The 25145-nt window shown below is 40.7% G+C and overlaps 1 protein-coding gene across 1 annotated transcript in view; it reads left to right on the top strand.

Annotated features, from left to right (window-relative positions):
* The window catches only part of ATP8B4 (ATPase phospholipid transporting 8B4 (putative)), a 256458-nt gene that overhangs the window by 218586 nt on the left and 12727 nt on the right, over positions 1-25145 (top strand). The window contains exons 25-26 of the mRNA XM_030930770.1: positions 18204-18287; positions 21090-21335. Of these exons, the coding sequence (XP_030786630.1) occupies positions 18204-18287; positions 21090-21335 (330 nt within the window). The remainder of the gene's footprint in view (positions 1-18203; positions 18288-21089; positions 21336-25145) is intronic.

Genomic DNA, 25145 nt, shown 5'->3' with positions numbered 1-25145 from the left:
CTTGAACCTGGGAGGTGGAGGTTGCAGTGAGCCAAGATCACACCACTGCACTCCAGTCTGGGTGATGGAGCAAGACTCCATCTCAAAAAAACAAAAAATGAAAACGGAAAAAACAAAACAAAACAAAACAAAAAAACACACAAAAAACAACTTGTATTTAAAGGTAATATGAGAGCATGGGGAAAGGAGAAATGTGTGATCTAGGATGACTTAGGAGGATCTTGAATGACTTAGGCACAGTTAGTCTGCAAGCAAGTGTGTGAATATTTTAAAAATTAAGTGGAGATCTGAAGGCCTGAAATTCTAGCTCCCTTCAGGGATTTGGGGCCTGATTTGCAGAAGGGTGTGAGACAATGGAGTAAAAGGAGGACATCCCTCTCCTCATACACTTTCCCACTGACCTGTAATTAGCTAAAATATTGTAATTTCTAAAATTGTATTTAACACCAACTCATTCAGAAATACCTTTCAAAAACTGCATGGCGTTGAAGGGGGAGCTTACTTAGCAGTGTTGTCTACAGCAAGAAGCCTGTTCTAGAGCAGGTGTTCTACCACTGTAAAGATGGAAACTCCGGTGTTCCCCAGCCTCACCCCACATGGGAGTGCCCTGGCATGTTAGCGGTACTGAAGACTGGCTGTGCAAGTGACTTGGATTTGGAATTGAGATTGGCAGGGATCATTGTCTCTTTTCCATTCCCTGTTTTCCCTGGAAGGGCCTGATTAGCAACAGGTTTAACTGAAAAATGTTTTGGCTTTTTTTAGTCCTGTTTTTCTAAGGACAATATGCTGTAAATGAGGCAAGTGAAAAGAAAACACATTTGTGAGAACATTAGTCTACAGAGAATGAGAATTTTTGAATGGGGGACAATTTCACCGTCATACTCTCTCACTCCCCGTTAAGATCACCCAACATGTGGCTTTGGCCTCCAACACCATGTGGCGGGTGATGAGGCTTTCTTAGCCCTTAAAGCCCCTTAGATACCCACGTACTTCCAGTCTTTTAAAGAAAGTCAGCTGTCTGAGATCTTCCCACTCCCTGCCAGCCCTCTCCTAAACTGCTTTAACAGAATTGAAAGCTCCATAGTGAAATGGAGCCAGTAGTAATAACAACTCCAAGGCCTGGCAGAGTTGGTAATAGCTGGCATCTCTTTAGAGGCCATTCCCGGGTAGGCCCAATCTTCCGTCACTTTCTCTGTCCAGTCCCAACAGCAGTGAGAGTTGCACACATATTCTCCAATGCAGAACCTATGGTCTGAATGCTTGTTCATTTACCAACAATAAACTGGGTGCCAGTTTAGGACCAGGTCCTCTGATGCCCCCCCTCCCCCAAGGAACAACAGAGTGAATCAAAGGGATGCCGTTCCTGCCCTCAAGGAACCTACAGTCTGGGAAAGATTTTATTTTCATAAATGCAAAACAAATGTTGAATAACCCCGTAATCTCCTTTCTCTTATTTCTCTACCAAAAGTTTCTTTTGGAATAAATTTACTATGGATAAGCCATGTCTTGGGGCCAACCCTGTCAAATCCCAGCATCATTCATAAGCACCTAAATATTCTTCCCTGTACCTCTCAGCAGATTGTTTGGAAGTAATCCTTTCTTCAGTTGAAAACATCTGACCAAATGTAAACAGATTCTGTTTTTTAAGACACAATGTTGACTTTCTAAAACACTAGTTTAATTATTTAACGAAGTGACATGTGCTATTTCTTTACTACATCAGTCTGTCTTTGGTGCCTGGTGGATTTTATCCAGGCAATTATTCTCTGAGGAGAGCTCCAGTAGATTCCAGCCAGTGCCCCATCCTGGTAGGTGGGCTGGGGCAGATGTGTAGGCAAATCCAGCTGTGGTGTGCAAGGCTTCAAGAGGCCGGATGGGTGGGAGCATCACTGCTTGTGGGATGATGGCACTTAGGACATCTGTGATGGATGGTCATGTGATGTAGGCTGGGCTGTAGTTGGTTTATGGACTTTCCTCTGGTTAACTTCAGTATGCTGCTTATGTTGTGATTGGCTTGGGATATACAGTGAAAAGAACCCGCAGACCAGACTCCCTTTTGTTTCCTATATTGGGTGGAATTTCCTGGGAGAAGCAGTGGGAACAAAGAACAAAAAGTATGTATCTTGTTGAAACCTAGAATCTTTACTCTGGCCGAGAATTTCAGAGATACTGAGTCCAGTCCCTCGTTTTACAGAGGAGGAGTCTGATGCCCCAGGAGCTGAGGATCAGCGGTAGGCAAAGCTAGGACCAGAACCAAGTCTTCTGGGTCGCGCTTCAGTGCTCTGCCTACTCTACCTGATGATAAGTGACCTCTTGGGTTGTTATAAATTTGGAAAAGCTAATGGCTATATCCTTTTTTTTTTTTTAAAACAAAACAAAACAAAACAAAACAAAACAAAACACTGTCTTCCCTAAACCCCTAATCAGCAAATGTTTGCTTTATTTGGAATCTAGAGGAGAAATGTCCAGAAACACTCAGTTCGATATGACTATGTGGAGGAAATGAGTCCTCTATTGAAAGAGACCTCATGTCTTGTGCGATGTGTCATAGCTTAGTGCTGTGGGAGGGACGGGCCTGTCCCTAGGCAAACTGTTTTGTAGAATCATCTGGAAGCTTGAGGACACCTTCTGCTGGCAAACGCTCCAACTCAACTGCCACTGAGAAACAAATTAAATTAAATTTGTTCTAATGAGATTTCCAGCCAGATTTCTGCACCAGAGAGGTTTGGATAAAGGAGACTAAGTCTCTAAACTGAATCATGGATGCCTTTTAAGGACATGCCTTATCCCAATCTATTATTGAAACCCATATGAGTTTTGTGGAGTTCACTGTGGGTTTGGAGTCACTATTTATACCTGTAACTTATTTTAAAAGCACCCTATGCCCTCAGGACTTTTCATAAAGAGGAACTGTCCCCCACCAAGGATACAGCTAAATTTAAAAAAAATTAGTTGAGGTCCTATTTAGAAAATTCATGCTCAAAACTATGCAACTACTGGTACTATGTACTTGTGAGAGGATATTATCTGATAACAATTTATCATTGTCAGTGAGATACAGGGCTGTGTATGGTTTTTTTTTTTTCTTCAATTCTACTGTGATATGGAAGCAATTATCTTGTCAAGGCTGGAAAAACTTTAGTTCTGTCAAACAGTATAATAAAACAACAAAAAGCTTGGAAAGTGACATGAAAGAGTGCGACTAATCTTAAGGCTTTGATGACTTCGTGGATTTGGTTACCTGTGAGCCCATCTCCACCTGGCATGGCAGCTCTGCTCCCCTCACCTTCCAGATGTGCTCTGGGGAAAGTCTAGAACTGGACGAGTGTGCAGGCCTGGGTCACTCCTCCTGGATGCCGCGAGCTGGTTTTTACTAATTACACTAATCAATAACAGATGTGCTGAGGCTAAGCGCCTCATATTTATTCCACAGTGTGTTTTCTTTAAATGACAAATGTTTTTTAAGGCCCCCAAAAGGTCATTAGATAGGTTTTCTCTGCAACACATAGGAAAAGGGGGATACACATCTCCAAAGAGGTAGTAAGTTCATCTTGTTATTTGAACAAGGAGCTCGGCCAGTGGTCGAGCAGAAAGAGCAGAAAGCCCTTTGTAGCTGTTTGAGAACTTTATTAAGGTTTATTTAAATGTGTCATTCTATAAATCACAGGTTTTATGTTCTCCAAGCTGTTTTTAGATTGTAATTTGTAGCTGGAGTATTTTTAACTATATAAAATGGTTGATAAGGCTGATAAATTGCTCCCATAAAGAAGGGAGCAAGGAGAAGCTTTCCTTAAATAGAAAAACAGTGAAGTTGGAAAAATGAACTCTCCTCCCTCTTTTTTTTCTGATCCATGAAGAGACACTTATAGGATTTTAAACAGACCTGTGACATCTTGCAGTAGCATGGCTTTTCTCTCTTGTTCAGAATATTGGAGATAGGGAACAAATATTTCAGAGGCAGAGGTGGCATGGCTTCCCCTGTGAGTACAGGCACCTTAGGGAAAAGAGTTTTTTGTGGGACTCCTTTCATAGAAACAATCTGAGTCACCCAAAATCAGAGTGTCAGCCTAGAAATCTGAAAAGAATCCTCACCCCTCAACCCCCACCCTCCCCTCTCTTCAGGGCATCTGGTCAACCTGTGTTGGGTGGGTTGGGAGGGAAGAAGAGGTGGTAGAATGCCTGAGCATGCTCGGAAGGGGAGAAACAGGGAGGTTGATCTGGGCTCGTGTGCCCCTCTCAGCTAGTCCTAGTCACCAGAAGGGGGACTTAAAATTTTTCCAAGGGGATTTAAGGACTGCAAGAAGAAGTGGGGCATTTACTAGAATAGCTATTTGAGTAGCTGCAGATCTCTTGCAAGGATTCTTGAACAGAAACCTGTTGTAGAAGAAACATTGCTTGACCGGGAGCAGTGGTTTATGCTTGTAATCCCAGTACTTTGGGAGGCCGAGGCAGGTGGATCACCTGAGGTCAGGAGTTCAAGACCAGCCTGGCCAACATGGTGAAACCCTGTCTCTACTAAAAATACAAAAGTTAGCCAGGCATGGTGGCAGGCGCCTGTAATCCCAGCTACTCGGGAGGCTGAGGCAGGAGAATTGCTTGAACCCAGGGGGTGGAGGTTGCAGTGAGCCGAGATCATGCCATTTCACTCCAACCTGGGCAAAAGAGTGAAACTCCATCTCAAAAAAACAAACAAAAAAAGATTGCTTGTAGCCTTAATTTCTGTGAAAGACCCTGAAGTCTAAACTGTGCTAAGCCAATGCCCATAACTGGCAAAGTTGGTTTCTAAGGTAAAGGACTCAGGTTAACACATTTTGGTAGATCCTGAGATAAAAACCATAATTAGAGTGAACAGTGATTGATATAATTAAGTATTCATGAAGAAAGTAATTGTACCAAGGTACTAATTTTTCTTTAAATCTTGTTCTGATGTTATATTGATCTCATGGCTACCATAGTTTATTATAGAAATAAATATCTATGGTTGTCTCAATAAAGAATTCTATTTTTGTAAAAATATAATTAGCATGAAAATGTACCTTTTTATTTACTCATTAAACACATCGCTTGAAGCTTGCAGTGCTCCCCTGTCCTCCCTCCTTTCTTCCTTCCATCATATGGTGCTCACTTATTGAGCACTGTCTTTCAGGTGCTGTAGTGGCATTTACCTCATTTCATCGAATACTCACAGCCTCCCTATAATCCTGATTTTATAGCCGAGGAAACCAAGACTCAAAGAGATTGAGTATCCTACTCAAGTCCACACAGCTGTCTGCTGACTCCTTTACCCTTAAGACACCAGCTTCCTTTAATTGAGCAGGTGCTGAGTTTGGTTCTTGGGCCCCATAGGTGAGTTAGATTACCCGCTGTCAAGTAGCTCACAGTCTCGTGAGACGGGGCTGGGAAGCAGCATATAAATAATTGTAAGTCAGTAGTTAAGAAGCAGTGAGGTATGGGGGCATCATGGAACTACCAATGAGTGGTCCGGAAGCCACTCACGGAGGTAGGGAGTGGCCAGGGCTCTGAAAGGCTTCCTGGAAGACCTGCCCACCGCCCCATCTCATGCTGACCCTTCCAGGATCAAACATATTGAAGAAGATGAGAAGTAAGAGGATGGGCATCCTAGCAGAGGGGACAACAGGAGGAAAGTTCCAGAAGTGAAGCATAGCTTGGGCAGGAACACAAGCCGTCAGGTATTTGGGGAGTAATTTGATATGGTGTGTTGGAGAGAGAGAGAAATCTCAGATTTCTGATTTGGATGCTGGGATGGATGTAATGGTATCAGATACTGGTATAGGGAACCCAGGAGGGGCAACTGGTTAAGGTAATATGAGGATGAGCTCTCGTCTTGATATATTGAGTTTGAATCTATGGTGCATCTGTGGGAAAATGCCTAGTAGAAAGTTAAATATGTAGCATTTACTAAAAAGTTGTAAAATAATTAATTCAACAAGTATTTATAGAGCACCTATAGTCAACAAAAATAGAGTATCTACCAATGACTAGATCCTGCTCTGGGCATTAAAATTGTAGTTGTGAGTAAATTTCTGTTTTCATGGAGATTATATTCTAGTGGGATGAAGACAGATAATAAAGAAAGAAATCAATAAGATAATATCAGAATTGTTAAGAAAGAACTTGGTAATGTAAAAGGTCTCATTGAGAGGGTGAGGTGACACCGGAGCTGTGACCCAGGTGTTCAGAGAAACTTCCACGTGAATACCTTGGGATTAAAGTGTTCCAGGCAGAGGGCACAGCCAATGCAAATGTCCTGAGGCAGGAATGAGCTGATTAAGTTGGAGAAAGCCCATCAGCAAAGCCTCAGCTAGGTGAAGGAGGGTGAGAACGTTGGGAGGTGAAGTTGAAGAGGCTGGCAGGCGGGGACCAGGAAGGGCTCTTAGGACATGATGAATAGGGAGTCTGGATTCATTCCAAGTAAAATGGAAAGCCGTTAGAGGGTTTTAAGCCAGGTCAATGCTAATGTTGTTATTTTAAATCAGTGGTCCTCTATCTTTTTGGTACCAGGGGATGGTTTGTTTCGTGGAAGACAATTTTCCACAGACGGGGGGATGGTTTTGGGATAAGACTGTTCCACCACAGATCATCAGGCATAGAACTGGCATGCACAGTTCACAATAGGGTTCATGCTCCTGTGAGAATCTTATGCAGCTGCTCATCTGATAGGAGGTGGAGCTCAGGCTGGCTTGCCTGCCGCTCACCTGCTGTGCTGCCTGGTTCATAACAGGCTATGGACTGTTATAGACTGTTGGGGAGCCCTGTTTTAAATGCCAAAAAACAGCATATAAAATTGTGTTTATTGTATGCTCTCAATTACGTTAAACAAGGTGAGGGAAAAAGCCTTCAAGGAAACTTTCTTTTTTCTTTCGAGACAGAGTTTCACTTCTGTCACCAAGGCTAGAGTACAATGGTGTGATCTTGGCTCACTTCAACCTGTGCCTCCCATGTTCAAGTGATTCTCCTGCCTCAGCCTCCCGAGTAGCCGGGACCACAGGTGCACACCACCACAACCAGCCAATTTTTTGTATTTTTGGTAGAGAGGTTTTCACCATGTTGCCAAGGCTGGTCTTGAACTCCTGAGCTCAAGTGATCCACTGGCCTCGACCCCCGAAAGTGTTGGGATTACAAGTGTGAGCCACCGTGCCAGGCCAAGGAAACTTTCCAAATGACACCACTGATTGAGAGAGGTGGTTTCATGCAGTGGTCAATGTTGCGGGCACTGAAGTTCATAGGCTTGGAGTTGGCTCTGACACTTGCTTGGCTGGCAGTTCTCAAACTTTATGATCTCAGGACCCCACTCTCAATATTTATCATCTTAGGAATGAAAATGAAGAAAAAAATCTAAACACTTTTATTAATTTGTTAAAAAAATGGTGAACCCATGACATGTTTACAAAAGTAACATTTTTAAGAAAAATGCTTATTTTCTGAAACAAAAACAAGTTAATGAGAAGAATGCCATTGTTTCACACTTTTGTAAAACTAGTTAACATAATAGAAAACAACTGGGTTCTCATAGCACCTGCATTCAGCCAGCTGTGATGTCACATATCGTATACACTTATGAGAGAATGGGGGGAAAGGGTAAATACATAACTTTTTGTATTATTTTGAAAATAGTTTTGACATTATGGATCCCCTAAAAGGTTCTGAACTATACTTGGAAAACCTTTTTTTCCCTTTGTGTTTTAAAAAATATAATTAAAAAGTTGTGGGTACATAGTAGGTGTATGTATTTATTGGGTACATGAGATTTTTTTTTTGAGTTTTTAGAGATTTTATTTTTTAATTTTTTTAATTTTTATTTATTTATTTTATTTTATTTTATTTTATTTATTATACTTTAAGTTCTAGGGTACATGTGCATAACGTGCAGGTTTGTTACATATGTATACTTGTGCCATGTTGGTGTGCTGCACCCATCAACTCGTCAACACCCATCAATTCATTATTTATATCATGTATAACTCCCAATGCAATCCCTCCCCCCTCCTCCCTCCCCATGATAGGCCCCAGTGTGTGATGTTCCTCTTCCCGAGTCCAGGTGATCTCATTGTTCAATTCCCACCTATGAGTGAGAACATGCGGTGTTTGGTTTACAGTTCTTGTGACAGTTTGCTAAGAATGATGGTTTCCAGCTGCATCCATGTCCCTACAAAGGATGCAAACTCATCCTTTTTTATGGCTGCATAGTATTCCATGGTGTATATGTGCCACATTTTCTTAATCCAGTCTGTCACAGATGGACATTTGGGTTGATTCCAAGTCTTTGCTATTGTGAATAGTGCCGCAATAAACATACGTGTGCATGTGTCTTTGTAGTAGAATACTTTATAATCCTTTGGGTATATACCCAGTAGTGGGATGGCTGGGTCATATGGTACATCTAGTTCTAGATCCTTGAGGAATTGCCATACTGTTTTCCATAATGGTTGAACTAGTTTACAATCCCACCAACAGTGTAAAAGTGTTCCTATTTCTCCACATCCTCTCCAGCACCTGTTGTTTCCTGACTTTTTAATGATTGCTGTTCTAACTGGTGTGAGATGGTATCTCATTGTGGTTTTGATTTGCATTTCTCTGATGGCGAGTGATGATGAGCATTTTTTCATGTGTCTGTTGGCTGTCTGAATGTCTTCTTTTGAGAAATGTCTGTTCATATCCTTTGCCCACTTTTTGATGGGGGGGGTTGTTTGTTTTTTTCTTGTATATTTGTTTGAGTTCTTTGTAGATTCTGGATATTAGCCCTTTGTCAGATGAGTAGATTGCAAAAATTTTCTCCCATTCTGTAGGTTGCCTGTTCACTCTGATGGTAGTTTCTTTTGCTGTGCAGAAGCTCTTTAGTTTAATTAGATCCCATTTGTCAATTTTGGCTTTTGCTGCCGTTGTTTTTGGTGTTTTAGACATGAAGTCCTTGCCCATGCCTATGTCCTGAATGGTACTACCTAGATTTTCTTCTAGGGTTTTTATGGTATTAGGTCTAACATTTAAGTCTCTAATCCATCTTGAATTAATCTTCGTATAAGGAGTAAGGAAAGGATCCAGTTTCAGCTTTCTACTTATGGCTAGCCAATTTTCCCAGCCCCATTTATTAAATAGGGTATCCTTTCCCCATTTCTTGTTTCTCTCAGGTTTGTTAAAGATCAGATGGCTGTAGATGTGTGATATTATTTCTGAGGACTCTGTTCTGTTCCATTGGTCTATATCTCTGTTTTGGTACCAGTACCATGCTATTTTGGTTACTGTAGCCTTGTTTGAAGTCAGGTAGCGTGACGCCTCCAGCTTTGTCCTTTTGACTTAGGATTGTCTTGGCAATGCAGGCTCTTTTTCGGTTCCATATGAACTTTAAAGCAGTTTTTTCCAATTCTGTGAAGAAACTCATTGGTAGCTTGATGGGGATGGCATTGAATCTATAAATAACCTTGGGCAGTATGGCCATTTTCACGATATTGATTCTTCCTATCCATGAGCATGGTATGTTCTTCCATTTGTTTGTGTCCTCTTTGATTTCACTGAGCAGTGGTTTGTAGTTCTCCTTGAAGAGGTCCTTTACATCCCTTGTAAGTTGGATTCCTGGGTATTTTATTCTCTTTGAAGCAATTGTGAATGGAAGTTCATTCCTGATTTGGCTCTCTGTTTGTCTGTTAGTAGTGTATAAGAATGCTTGTGATTTTTGCACATTAATTTTGTATCCTGAGACTTTGCTGAAGCTGCTTATCAGCTTAAGGAGATTTTGGGCTGAGACGATGGGGTTTTCTAAATATACAATCATGTCATCTGCAAACAGGGACAATTTGACTTCTTCTTTTCCTAACTGAATACCCTTGATTTCTTTCTCTTGCCTGATTGCCCTAGCCAGAATTTCCAATACTATGTTGAATAGGAGTGGTGAGAGAGGGCATCCCTGTCTTGTGCCAGTTTTCAAAGGGAATTTTTCCAGTTTTTGCCCATTCAGTATGATATTGGCTGTGGGTTTGTCATAAATAGCTCTTATTATTTTGAGGTACATTCCATCAATACCGAATTTATTGAGTGTTTTTAGCATGAAGGGCTGTTGAATTTTGTCAAAAGCCTTTTCTGCATCTATTGAGATAATCATGTGTTTCTTGTCTTTGGTTCTGTTTATATGCTGGATTACGTTTATTGATTTGCGAATGTTGAACCAGCCTTGCATCCCAGGGATGAAGCCCACTTGATCATGGTGGATAAGCTTTTTGATGTGCTGCTGAATCTGGTTTCCCAGTATTTTATTGAGGATTTTTGCATCAATGTTCATCAGGGATATTGGTCTAAAATTCTCTTTTTTTGTTGTGTCTCTGCCAGGCTTTGGTATCAGGATGATGTTGGCCTCATAAAATGAGTTAGGGAGGATTCCCTCTTTTTCTATTGATTGGAATAGTTTCAGAAGGAATGGTACCAGCTCCTCCTTGTACCTGTGGCAGAATTCAGCTGTGAATCCATCTGGTCCTGGACTTTTTTTGGTTGGTAGGCTATTAATTATTGCCTCAATTTCAGAGTCTGCTATTGGTCTATTCAGGGATTCAACTTCTTCCTGGTTTAGTCTTGGGAGAGTGTAAGTGTCCAGGAAATTATCCATTTCTTCTAGATTTTCCAGTTGATTTGCATAGAGGTGTTTATAGTATTCTCTGATGGTAGTTTGTATTTCTGTGGGGTCAGTGGTGATATCCCCTTTATCATTTTTTATTGCGTCTATTTGATTCCTCTCTCTTTTCTTCTTTATTAGTCTTGCTAGCGGTCTGTCAATTTTGTTGATCTTTTCAAAAAACCAACTCCTGGATTCATTGATTTTTTGGAGGGTTTTTTGTGTCTCTATCTCCTTCAGTTCTGCTCTGATCTTAGTTATTTCTTGCCTTCTGCTAGCTTTTGAATGTGTTTGCTCTTGCCTCTCTAGTTCTTTTAATTGTGATGTTAGAGTGTCCATTTTAGATCTTTCCTGCTTTCTCTTGTGGGCATTTAGTGCTATAAATTTCCCTCTACACACAGCTTTAAATGTGTCCCAGAGATTCTGGTATGTTGTATCTTTGTTCTCATTGGTTTCAAAGAACATCTTTATTTCTGCTTTCATTTCATTATGTACCCAGTAGTCATTCAGGAGCAGGTTGTTCAGTTTCCATGTAGTTGAGCGGTTTTGATTGAGTTTCTTAGTCCTGAGTTCTAGTTTGATTGCACTGTGGTCTGAGAGACAGTTTGTTATAATTTCTGTTCTTGTACATTTGCTGAGGAGTGCTTTACTTCCAATTATGTGGTCAATTTTGGAATAAGTGTGATGTGGTGCTGAGAAGAATGTATATTCTGTTGATTTGGGGTGGAGAGTTCTATAGATGTCTATTAGGTCCGCTTGGTGCAGAGATGAGTTCAATTCCTGGATATCCTTCTTAACTTTCTGTCTCGTTGATCTGTCTGATGTTGACAGTGGAGTGTTGAAGTCTCCCATTATTATTGTATGGGAGTCTAAGTCTCTTTTTAAGTCTCTAAGGACTTGCTTTATGAATCTGGGTGCTCCTGTATTGGGTGCATATATATTTAGGATAGTTAGCTCTTCCTGTTGAATTGATCCCTTTACCATTATGTAATGGCCTTCTTGTCTCTTTTGATCTTTGATGGTTTAAAGTCTGTTTTATCAGAGACAAGGATTGCAACCCCTGCTTTTTTTTGTTCTCCATTTGCTTGGTAGATCTTCCTCCATCCCTTTATTTTGAGCCTATGTATGTCTCTGCATGTGAGATGGGTCTCCTGAATACAGCAGACTGATGGGTCTTGACTCTTTATCCAGTTTGCCAGTCTGTGTCTTTTAATTGGAGCATTTCGCCCATTTACATTTAAGGTTAATATTGTTATGTGTGAACTTGATCCTGCCATTATAATATTAACTGGTTATTTTGCTCGTTAGTTGATGCAGTTTCTTCCTAGCCTCGATGGTCTTTACATTTTGGCATGTTTTTGCAGTGGCTGGTACCAGTTGTTCCTTTCCATGTTTAGTGCTTCCTTCAGGGTCTCTTGTAAGGCAGGCCTGGTGGTGACAAAATCTCTAAGCATTTGCTTATCTGTAAAGGATTTTATTTCTCCTTCACTTATGAAACTTAGTTTGGCTAGATATGAAATTCTGGGTTTAAAATTCTTTTCTTTAAGAAGGTTGAATATTGGCCCCCACTCCCTTCTGGCTTTTAGAGTTTCTGCTGAGAGGTCTGCTGTTAGTCTGATGGGCTTCCCTTTGTGGGTAACCCGACCTTTCTCTCTGGCTGCCCTTCAGATTTTTTCCTTCATTTCAACTTTGGTGAATCTGGCAATTATGTGTCTTGGAGTTGCTCTTCTCAAGGAGTATCTTTGTGGAGTTCTCTGTATTTCCTGAATTTGAATGTTGGCCTGCCCTACTAGGTTGGGGAAGTTCTCTTGGATGATATCCTGAAGAGTGTTTTCCAGCTTGGTTCCATTTTCCCCCTCACTTTCAGGCACCCCAATCAGACGTAGATTTGGTCTTTTTACATAATCCCATACTTCTTGCAGGCTTTGTTCATTTCTTTTTCTTCTTTTTTCTTTTGGTTTCTCTTCTCGCTTCGTTTCATTCATTTGATCCTCAATTGCTGATACTCTTTCTTCCAGTTGATCAAGTCGGTTACTGAAGCTTGTGCATTTGTCACGTATTTCTCGTGTCATGGTTTTCATCTCTGTCATTTCGTTTATGACCTTCTCTGCATTAATTAGTGTAGCTGTCAATTCTTCCACTCTTTTTTCAAGATTTTTAGTTTCTTTGCGCTGGGTACGCAAAGCTCTTTAGCTCCTTTAGCTCTGAGAAGTTTGATGGACTGAAGCCTTCTTCGCTCATCTCGTCAAAGTCATTCTCTGACCAGCTTTGATCCGTTGCTGGTGATGGGCTGTACTCCTTTGCAGGGGGAGATGCGCTCTTATTTTTTGAATTTCCAGCTTTTCTGCCCTGCTTTTTCCCCATCTTTGTGGTTTTATCTGTCTCTGGTCTTTGATGATGGTGACGTACTGATGGGGTTTTGGTATAGGTGTCCTTCCTGTTTGATAGTTTTCCTTCTGACAGTCAGGACCCTCAGCTGTAGGTCTGTTGGAGATTGCTTGAGGTCCACTCCAGACCCTGTTTGCCTGGGTATCAGCAGCAGAGGTTGCGGAAGATAGAATATTGCTGAACAGCAAGTGTACCTGTCTAATTCTTACTTTGGAAGCTTCCTCTCAGGGGTGTACTCCACCCTGTGAGGTGTGGGGTGTCAGACTGCCCCTAGTGGGGGATGTCTCCCAGTTAGGCTACTCAGGGGTCAGAGACCCACTTGAGCAGGCAGTCTGTCCCTTCTCAGATCTCAGCCTCCGTGTTGGGAGATCCACTGCTCTCTTCAAAGCTGTCAGAGTCGTTTGCGTCTGCAGAGGTTCTGCTGCTTTTTTGTTGTTGTTGTTTATCTGTGCCCTGTCCCCAGAGGTGGAGTCTACAGAGACAGGCAGATTTCCTTGAGCTGCTGTGAGCTCTACCCAGTTCGAGCTTCCCAGCAGCTTTGTTTACCTACTTAAGCCTCAGCAATAGCCGGCGCCCCTCCCCCAGCCTCGCTGCTGCCGTTTCGGTTAGATCACAGACTGCTGTGTTAGCAATGAGGGAGGCTCCGTGGGCGTGGGACCCTCCTGGCCAAGTGTGGGATATATTCTCCTGGTGTGCCCGTTTGCTTAAAGTGCAGTATTGGGGTGGGAGTTACCCGATTTTCCAGGTGTTGTGTGTCTCAGTTCCCCTGGCTAGGAAAAGGGATTCCCTTCCCCCTTGCGCTTCCCAGGTGAGGTGATGCCTCGCCCTGCTTCAGCTCTCGCTGGTCGGGCTGCAGCAGCTGACCAGCACCGATTGTCCAGCACTCCCTAGTGAGATGACCCCAGTACCTCAGTTGAAAATGCAGAAATCACCGGTCTTCTGTGTCGCCTGTGCTGGGAGTTGGAGACTGGAGCTGTTCCTATTCGGCCATCTTGCTCCGCCCCGAGATATTTTGATACAGGCATGCAATGTGAAATTAGCACATCCTGGAGAAAACCTTTGCATTTAAGGTATGATATTGAGCCATCTCCTAACCTTGATAGCCCTCAGTTTTCCCATTTATAAACTGAGAACTATTAACAGCACCTACCTCATGGGGTTGTTCAAATTTAATGAGCCGCTATATGTAAAGCACTTAAAATGGCATAGAGTAGATGTTTAATAAATATCAGCTATTTTTTTCTTTTTGTTATTGTGACACTGATTTCTGAGAATTTGCAGAAACTCATTGAAACCTTATTCTGATTTTTCCTTCCTGTCCTCTCTTGCTCCAGTTGTGAAATGAGGCTTCAAATCTGTGCGCCAGTTGACAAATGCTGATAGTTGTCGAATAAGTGTAGCTTGTAGCTTGTAATACGAGCCTGTTTGTGATGATGAGGGCACACTATGCCAGACTCAGCTGTCCACAGTTGAGTATGCCATAATTTCTCAGATTCTTTCTCTCTTCTTAATAGCTGAAACTGTCAGATGCCATCATCAACGAGTTGAAGATTTGTGTCAGCTGCTCTGATTTAAAAAAAAAAAAAAAAAGAAAGTGAGTGTAATTCCCAATCTTGGTGTCACATTGGAATTACCTGGGAAAAATTTAAAATGACCAAAACTTAGATCCTTCTCCCAGAGATACTGATTTAACTGGCCTGGGGTGTGGCCTGGGCATCAGGATTTTTGGTATCTTCCTACTTTCTGAAGTCTCACTGGGCTATAACTATAAAATAAGTTCACATGTTTAATTTTTAATTTTTTTATCATTTGTAAAGTTTAACAAATATATTAAAAAGTATATAAATATCAGCTTAAATTGTTATGAAATGAACACCCATGTACCATGATCCACTGCGAGAAATATAACATTTCTAAACACTCAAGAGCTACCCGACTTTTCCTCGAGACCTCTTTTCCGATCCTCTAGAGGTAACCATTACCCTGCCATCTTACAGTCACGTTTCTTCTGTTTTGTAATATTACCATATGATTAGGAGTTCCAAAACAACATAGGAGTAGATTTTCATACTTTCGCACTGTATTTAAATGCAATTATGACTTTGTATCTGGCTTCTTTTGCTCAATATTATATGTAGTTTTTATTCATTTATGTTTTTGGATATAGTTATAATTCTTTGTTTTTCATTATTCTACAGTATTCTCTTGTATCGATACGTGATAATATCTTTATCCCACGCTTGAAAGATGTTTTGGTTGTTTTTGTTTGGGGACTATTACGACCAGTAACTGCTATGAGTACTTTTATGTGTATCCGGCTGCACCAAGATAGACATTTGTGAACGTATGTATCTAGAAGTAGGGTTGGACACATTCACTCATCAGAAAGGAGATACAGAGGCTAAGCTGCAGTTTTGGTAGACTCTTGAGGATAGATAGGAATTGGATACTGGGACCCTGTCACAACTGCTGCTCTGGGCTGGGACCCTGTAGGGTCACACTGCTCTGAACCATGTACCTTGGGAGTGTTGATTATCTACAGGGGGCAATTCACAGACTGAGCTGTGCCTTCAGTAGTTTCCTGGGCTGAAGGGAGAAGGTTCAGTGCCCATCAAGGGTAGCGATCATGATGAAACCCTTCCTACTCTGGGCTGGGACCCAAAGGCAGCCTCCCAGCAGTGAGGTCACAGACTCTGTCATAGCAGGACAGTTGGCTAACCCAGAAAATATCAGGCCTTCATTCTATCCTCAACAGCTGGTATAAGGAAATAAACATAGAGTCTGGAGAAGAATAGCATTATCCTAGGCCTTGAGATAGTTATTAAGTTCTAATTCTCTTCTTGATCTTGACCAGTCATTCCCCACTGTCTTGTTAGTTCACTGATACTTTGATGAAGATGCTTTTGTTTTTTCTCAACTTTTTTCATTATCTTCAGCAGGAGGTTTGGTATGAATCAATTATTATGGTATGTGCCCCCTATCCTGTATGATAAATTCAGGCTTCTTTCAGATACCTCTGCTAAATACCCAAGGGGGTTCCAGGGAGTGCCAGCCAGCTTTTCCAGTCTGTTCTCGTGGTTGCCTGACTAGTGGACTACTGCCCTGCCCTTCTGCAAGTTCTCTCATGCCACGTTGAGTGCATTATCCTTCAGGTGGCTTCTGCTGTCTTGTACCACTTTGCTCCCACATGGACCTAGGCTATGGTATCTTGGAACTGGCCCATACTGATTCACAAGAACTGATTGTTAAATCTTCAGGAATTTTGTGAGCCAGTGGTTAAATACAGCCATTATTAAAAGTTATATTATGTAAATGTACAATTTAATTTATATTAAAAACAAAAGACAGTTAATATACTCAAAATGCATCCCTTCCTAATTATTTTCCCATGTTTTACTGTTTATGCTCTTGAGATTATATTGGGTCTGTATTGTAGAAATACTGTATAATGGTGAATATGTCTCAACTCCACATTCAGTGGCATCACTGCTTGAAATCAGTCATGGAGGAATATTTACACCATGGAAATTGGCAAACGCTACAAATCAAGGCTTTTTTTTTTTTTTTTTTAGTCTGTTGTTAAACATTTATCAGCATACCATTGGATATAGTCCCTCTTTCTAAATCCTTACAGCTGGGTTTAGGCCAGATGATGAAAATAGGAATCAGAGAGTAACAAAGGGGAGTTACCATGCAGAGAACTTAAAATTCGTTATTAGAAATGGTTACTCTGAGTAACCGCTTTCCCACTTCCACTTTGTCTTCAGTTTCTTCTCTGCATAGCATCCAGAGTGATCCTGTTAAAATGTAAATAAGACCAGGTTGCTCTTTTGCTTAAAGTCCTCTGATGTCTTCTACTTTCTCTTAGGTAATAAGCCATGTTTAGTTACATAGGATTGTTCTTCTTACCTCCTGACATCCATTATTCTTTCTACAGGTCACTCTGCTCCACCCAACCAGCCCACCTTGCTGTTCTGTGAGCGCAGTGGATACTTTCTTGCCTTAGGATTGTTTCACGGGGCCTACTTGCAGTATGGCATGCTGCATGTCCCAGCATTTCCAACTGTTTCAGAAAGCTGCATGTTAGACCCATTTCCCTCAGATCTTATCTCAAATTCACTTCTCAGTGAGACTTTCTCCAGTCGCTGTATTACAATTGCAGCCCTCCCGCATTCGCTATCCCCTTTCCTCTCTAGCACTTACTACCTTCTAACTAATTTACTCACTCAGTCCTCCTGCTCTCTGTAAATTTGATCTTGTTTATTGTCTTTCCCCTCCCTTTGCATTAGAATGTACATTTCGTGAGGAATTTTTATTTGATTGATCATGCTGAATTATCATTGACTAGAACTTAATACTTAGCACATAGCAGTTTATCAGTAAATATTGAATGAATGAATAAGTGAATGAATGATGGAGTGGTAAAAGGGGCATTGGTTAGCAGCTGAAGACCTGGATTTTAATTTTTGCTTTTGTCTGTAATAAGCTCTGTAACTGAAAGGTTCTGTTTCCACATCTGTGTGTACTCATTGGCAAAATGGGGATATATGCCTGCTCCACATGCCTCATTGACTTTTAGTGAGGCCCATGCAGGGAATTCTTGTGTAATTACAAAGGTGTGAGGGGATATGTTTATTGTTTTGCTTGTTTATGCCCAGTATAGTGAGCATGTAGCTTCATGCCCATCTTACTTTAAACCACTCCCCTGCAAAAACCTCTCCATTTTAAAACAGGATAGAAATAACAGGCTCATTACTATATTTATCTCTGAAGATTTTAGTGAATCCTTTGTTTACCACCTAGGTCAGATAATTGGACTCATTACAAGCCACTGAAAGCCTGGAGAATGAAATAGCAACCCACCACAAGGTCAGGGGGCTCATACGTGTCCCGCACTATGTTAGGGGTACTGCATGTATTATTTTGTCCTCACTGCCATGCTGCAGGAAGGGTATACACCACTTTAGAGATAAAGAAATTGCTATTTAGAGAGATCTAGTATCCCATTATGGCAGCAGAGCTGATAAGAGGCAGGTCTAGGAGAGAACTCATATTTGTCTGATTCCAAAAGTCAACTCCCACTTACCTCAGAAAACCTGGTTATTTAACCTAAATGTGAATATTTTCACTACTTAAACGTGAATATTCTCACTACTATGGATGGTGTTTCTCATTTATATGTTATATTTCTTTTCAGACTGTTTATGACCAGTGGTTCATCACCCTTTTTAACATTGTTTACACATCACTGCCTGTTTTAGCCATGGGGATTTTTGACCAGGTATGTTTTTTCCGTCTTTATAACTTAGTTTCTCTTTTATGCCTTTTGGTTTTTTGTGGGTTCTAAGTAGAAGACACAATTCTAAGTAGAAGCCTTAGGAATGCAGTTGTTTTAGTTGCTTTTGTTTGGATCACAAATGCTTTCAGGTCCACTGTGCCTTCCTCACCCTTGAACCCTAGCTTCCCCAAAAGCATTATTTGATAAAAGTTGATTACTTCCCTTTTAGAGATTCATACGCCATATATTGCTCTAAAGGTTCTAGAAGTGCTGTACGAAGTAATCTCTTTAACTTCATTTTAACCCAGCATTTCCCAAACTTCTATGACTGTGCTTTACTTTTTTTTTGCTTTCATATAGCACCTATTAATTGATATGTCTTAGAACTAGTGTGTGTGGTTCACACACAGGGAAATGCTGCCTTAGCCTCTGAGAGCTTATAAAGAACCATGCAATGATAGAAAATCATGGAGCTATGTTGGAACACAGGGGGCTAACATCTGCAGTGAGACTTCCTTGTTACACACAGCTCAGAACAGGAGCCACAGACCAGAAGAGCAGTCTACCAGTGGGAGAGGAGGATGAGAAGCCCCATAGCCATGGAAAGAAAAAGCATGGATTTCTTTTGTCCCAGCATCAAAGTGCTTGAGTGGGGAGAAAGGAGAGGATCAATTACAAAAATGGTAGATCCTTGGCATACTCAGAGCCTTGGAAGGGACTTCCTGGAAAGGGGAAAAAGTCTGGCTGCCTGTGGGGAAGTGAAAGACTAGCCAGTGGAATTTCCATGGCACAATTAGAGTGTCTTATTTTTAAAAAGGATTTTTGTTTTTTAAAAAAAGTATTTTTAAGGGGACCAGATTTTCTCCAGGCTGTTGTTAGACCTGTTTGCTAGGCTTCATTTTCTGGCCCAAAGCTGTCTATTGCAAAATATAAATCTTCACATTATGAGCTCACTCCAGTCTCCCATTCGGCTGGCTTTGTTGTCGGTTGTAGTCTCTCTTCTCGTACGTAAAAAGGGCAGTTTGCGAAAGGCATATTTTGTGGAATTATACAAAGAGTAATGAACTTCTGCAGACCTTAGATGTAAAGGATTAAGCACATTCATTTCTCAGTGCCCATGTTTACAAAGTGTTTCTTTTCTTGGAGCTTTGTAGCTGCCCAGAATGTGGAATAAAATAATAAAAATAAAGCAGTTTCTGGGAAAAGATGGTTGTTGTGCAATTCAAAAAAAAAAAAAATATAATAAGGCTTCCTATTACCATCAAGTTGAGTGTCTGCTCCTCTCCTTTCCTGCTTTGTCAACCTTGGCCCTTAAACAGATCACACGATTATGGAATGCTGTGCTGGACAGGCCTCAGCAATCGTCAACAGATCTGCTCATTTTTTAAGGCAGATACCAAGCCTTGGAGGGTCATTTCCCTAAAGCCACACAGCCAATAAGTGACACAGCTAAGCCTAGAACCAGGCCTCTTAACTTTGAGGTTGCTACATTATTGCTATTGTTATTATCATTATTTTATTAATTGTTATTTATAGAAGCATCTGGCATATTTATTACCTGTGATGTGGCAAGGACTCTACTAAATACTTTACATACTGGTTTAATCATGGCGATAGTTCCATGAGGGAGGTGGTGGTGTTTGCATTTCTGGGCTTGAGGAAACTAAGGCTCAGGTGGATTAAGTAACAGGTTTAAGATAACACACCAGCTAAATCCGTTACCAGGGATTGAGCTCATGACTGTCATGTTTCAAAGCCTGCGCACGTAACCCTCAGTCACTGAACTAGGGGAACAAGCATCCAAAAGCATCTCAAAACAGTACTTTCTAAAGAGAATATGCCAGTGTTTTTCCATGGGACTCTGTTTGGAGAGACCTGGGCCATCCCACAAGCAGGAAAGGGAATGTCTTCTCCCACAATAGTTCACCACCTGTGTTGCTTCCACTTTGCCACTTCTCCTCCACCTGTGGTCCTCTGATGTTCCTGGTGGTTTTTTGGCATTTGGCTCTGGTGCTCACTGTGGTTATCAGTATTACTTTGGAGATGGCTGGAAATGCAGTCTTGGGCCCTCAGCCCTATTGAATCACAATCTGTTTCCCAGGCGATTTGTGTGCACATTGGGTTTGAGAAGCATTTAGTTTCTCTTGGGACCTGGTTGGTGTCAAACCTTCTCATTCTGTCTATATTATTTCTTTGTCCTGAACACCTGGTAACTGCTGTTAAAATTCTCACTGGGTAGGATCCTCATCCCAGCCTCCTTCTCACCTGGAATCCCCAATGCAGTTTCCCCTTTTCTCTGCTCTCTTCCTCCTGCACACTTCCCTCCAAAGTCGTGAGCTCTGATTTGACCGTTCTGACTCCACAGCTCTCTGCTGTCATCTCCTGGTCACTACCACTCACTGCCTTGGCAAGTAACTTCTGGGGCCCATTGGCTGCCCATGATGTGCTGGAATTCTGGGAGCATGAATGCTTCTGACAGCCTGCAGGAGAGTGTAGGAAAGAAACTTCAATTTGAAGCCAAATAGCTAGGCTCCAATCAAACCCTGGTTCTGCTACTTACGAGCTGTGTTACCTCTCATGAATCTCTCTTGGAGACTCAAGCTCCTTCTCTGTAAAGTAGAGATCATTTTATTATCTTCTGGTTTACTGTGGGAATACAAACAAGATAATGTCCTGTTCTGGCCCAGTGAGTAGTGCATATTAGGACATGTTTAAACAGGCATTTGCTATTTCTGAAGATAGGGAATACAAGGCCTCTCTGACTCTTTTTAATCCTTCTCCACTGAAATTACACTCTGTTTACAGGATGTGAGTGACCAGAACAGCATGGACTGTCCCCAGCTCTATGAACCAGGACAGCTGAATCTACTTTTTAACAAGCGTAAATTTTTCATTTGCGTGCTACATGGAATCTACACCTCATTAGCCCTTTTCTTCATCCCCTATGGGGCCTTTTACAACGTGGCTGGAGAAGATGGGCAACATATTGCTGATTACCAGTCCTTTGCAGTTACCATGGCCACATCTTTGGTCATTGTGGTCAGTGTGCAGGTAACACTGTTGGTGTAAGCACCTTAACATGATGGGTTTACAACTTTAAAAATTCTGTTTCATTGTTGATTGATTTTGTGTACTTGTTGGAGGGAAATAATCCTAAAGGAATACTGGGGTTTTCTTTTTAAGTACACACTTTGAGATGAAAACAGGAAGCTTGAACATCAATTACCAGATGAGGAGAATTAGCATTAGGTGTCTATAACCTCCATGTTAGTAGAAACCTCACAATGTGTCACTTCTTTGGGTCGTGCATTGTATGTAAAGAGAAATGATTATACTATTATTTCCTTCCTGTATTTGAAGAAAAAAAATTCCAGTAACAGAAAGAGAAACTTTCCCATGATTTCTTTAAGACTTAATAACTGCCAGGTTTTAAAGTGAGATCTAAGGTTTGGCAATACATTTCTATGGAGTTATTCAAGAGGTTCAATGCTATATCTGTGGCGTATCTGAATCTCACACTCAGAGGAGCTCTTCTGGTGGGGATGATTTTTTTGAGGCTCCATTGACTTTCTTTCATCTTGAGTTGTGTCTCTATTTCCTTTTTAATGCGAATGGTGGTCAGTGCCATTAGACAATGAGTTAGAGTTCACAAAAGCTTCTATTTTTATTTCTTGAGAAGAGGTCTTGCTATGTTGCCCAAGCTTGTCTGGAACTCTTGGACATAAGCAATTCCTCACCTTGGCCTCTCAAGTAGCTGAGATTATAGGTATGTATCACCACACATAGTTAGAAAAACTTTTCCTCTATTACAATCTGTAGCTCTGAGTAGGTACAGCAAGCTGTGTGACCTCTGTTTTATTTTGTTGTCTTTTGATTACTGAGCAAACTGTTAATAATTAGGTGATCTTCTCTTTGTCATGAGGGTACATATCCAATGCTCTGGATTCTCCTTCCGTAGAGAGGACCATGGTGGGGTGTACAGGGACATCTTTTTAGTGGTAAAAGCTGATTCACCTCTGGATCAGGCCTGTTCCTTGGTACTCCAAGAGATTATTTGAAAGGTAGTAACTGAAATAAAAAGCCACTATCTGAAGAAAAAGCAAATAGAAATCATTCTTCATACTGTCCTTAACATGCTGTTTATAAGTAAGGATAATAAATTACCTGGAAGAGTCATTGTAGGTATGACATGTAACAAGCATTAAATGTTTGTGTGTATGTGTGTGTGCATGTATGCGTGTGTGTGTGTGTGTGTTTGTGTGTGAGAAACTGATATTCACAATTAACCCTACAATTTTTGGTTAACTTAAACTTTCTAATTTTAGAAAAAGCCTGCTGTTATGCCCATGCATCTTTTTCTCTTTTTTTTTTTTTTGCTTGCCTGTAATTTGTTTTATGTGCTATTACAGTAGTGCCAGTGCCATGTTTTTATATTAACTTTATGTTTAGAAGCTGTTTTTCTCATAAATCATACAGTTCTTCTTCCAATTGAATGTTGAAATTGCATTTCTACTTTCTCACAAGTTGAGAACCCACAGAAACTCTCACATTTTAAAAACGTTGTTTAGTCACAAAAAAATTACAGAATTTCAAAAGCTTATTTTAAAAGCTTCAAGTGACTTCTTGTCGCTTGAAGTTTTTAAGATAAACTTTTGAAATTTCTCACCCTTGATTATCCAAGTTTTATAAGAATGATAAGGAATGATATGCATGCTTTTTCAGAGGGGATTCACACTTAGGCTCAAAGTAACCATTGGCCCCTCATTCAGGATGTTTTGCGAGAGGATTTGGATGTTTTGCGAGAGGATTTCCAAATCCATTTGCTTCATACCTTAATGGCCATTTGTCTCTTCAAAATCTGTTCTCTGCCTTCCATCTCCTCAAAGACAATGGTGGTCCTAGCCATCCCTCCAATCCCATTACTCACAACACCCCAGCCACACTGGGTTTTGTTCTGCTCCTGGAATTCACGAGTCTCTTGCTTGCCTTATGGCTTCGCACTTTCCTGTCTGGAACATTCTTCCCTCAGTTTCCCTCACATGTCGTTTCTTCAGAGGGGTCTCCCTTAATCCATTTAAACTAAGGTCCCTTTATTTTCTCTAGTGGAATAGAAATCAATTATTTTATGTCATAGTTGTCACCTCCCCTTGTAAGTACAAATTTAGTTGTGTGTTCCCTCGTTTAATGTCTTTCTACCTCCTGGAGTGTAACCTTCATGAAAGCAGTGGAAATGTTTATTAATCACTGTATACCCAGAGCTGAACACATCACCTGTTAGTGTGACAGACACACAATGGATATTTCTTGAGTATTGAATAAATGAGGGAGATGTTGAGAGGAAATTCTCTCCTGTCATAACAAGAGAGTTCATCTGGGTGTGTCAAGTTCCTAGGAAAGAATCATTATAACTGATGTGTTTACAGACTGTCTTGACAGTTTTCAAATGTGTCCAAAGTTTCTAACCAGTCTGAGAGACAGTTCTCCTGTGCTGAGTTCAGCAGAATGACCCAGCTGTGAAATGTGGTGTGGGAAAAAATGAGAGATTTTAGATGCCTTCAAAAGCAAGGCAGTGCAGGGAGAATCAAGTACCGCACGGCCTCAGAAGGTGGGATGTGCTGTGGTCGCCACACCTCCTGCAGCCAAGCAGAAACTTAGGCCATGCATGCACCTGTGGTGCCTCTGCCCTAAAAACACAAAATCCTTTTAATCTCATTATAAAAGGAATACATTGCAGGAAATTCAGGAAAAGTATAAACATGCAGAGAAAAATTAAAATTCACACATAAACACAAATCGGGGTTAGCATAAAAAAATGGAAATCAGATTATATGTATATAAATTTTATGTCTTATTTTTTCACTTAACTTTGTGTCACAAGCATTTATCTTATTTATAAAATATTCTTTGAAATATCCCTTTTAATGGCTGTAGTAGTCTACCATATGAATGTGCCATAAGTTATTCAACCATGTTGCTGTTAGATTGCTTCTACATTTCACTGTGGCAAGTTATACAATGGCAAAGTTTCATATAGTACATAATTCTCAGCATGATCCTCTAGTTATTTTCTAAGGTTATCTCCCTAAAGGTGGGAATTCTGGGCTAGAAGACATAAGGAAGTTTAAGGCACTTGACACATGACTTTCCAAATAGATTGTATCATTTCCAGCTGAAGGGTGCAAATTACGCTTCTCAGCAGCCCTTCACTGATTTAGAGTATTCCTTTGAATTATTTTATAATTAAAACATGGATAACCTTTTGTTGCCTGGGAAATAACGAATGTATCTTGTTCAAACAGGAGTAATTTCTTAAAAACAATTTTTAATTTTGGAATAATTTTAAATTTAAATCATTTAATATTTAATAATAATATTTAATAATTTAAATAATTTTAAATTTATAGAAGAGTTGCAGATACTGCAAAGACAGTTCCTGCATACCCTCACGTAGCTTTTCTCTGATGTTAATGTTAACATCTTACCTCACTATGGTGCATTTGTTAAAACTATGAAATTAGCATTGGTATAATACTATTAACTGGGCTACAGATTTGATTCATATTTCTCCAGTTTTTCCATGAATTACTCTTTTCTCTTCTAGGATCCAATCCAGAATCCCACATTGAATTTAGTGGCCATTTGGTTGTGTTGCCCAACTATCCCTCAACTCTGTGTTAACCTAGATGACCAAAGCAGGCCTGTCCTTGATGGCAGCTGTCAGAGACCTCTATCATCATCACCACCATGAGGGATACCATGCATTATACTTACTACTCTTGATGCCATTACGCAGTAAATATTATGAGTCCCTTTTATAGAGAAAGTTCAGAGAGGTTAAATGACTTGCCTGAGGTCACACAG

Source organism: Rhinopithecus roxellana, chromosome 5 (genome assembly GCF_007565055.1).
Source record: "Rhinopithecus roxellana isolate Shanxi Qingling chromosome 5, ASM756505v1, whole genome shotgun sequence".
NCBI classification, from domain to species: Eukaryota; Metazoa; Chordata; class Mammalia; order Primates; family Cercopithecidae; genus Rhinopithecus; species Rhinopithecus roxellana.
Note: the sequence above shows the minus strand (reverse complement) of the source record. Positions and strands in the feature narration are given on the sequence as shown.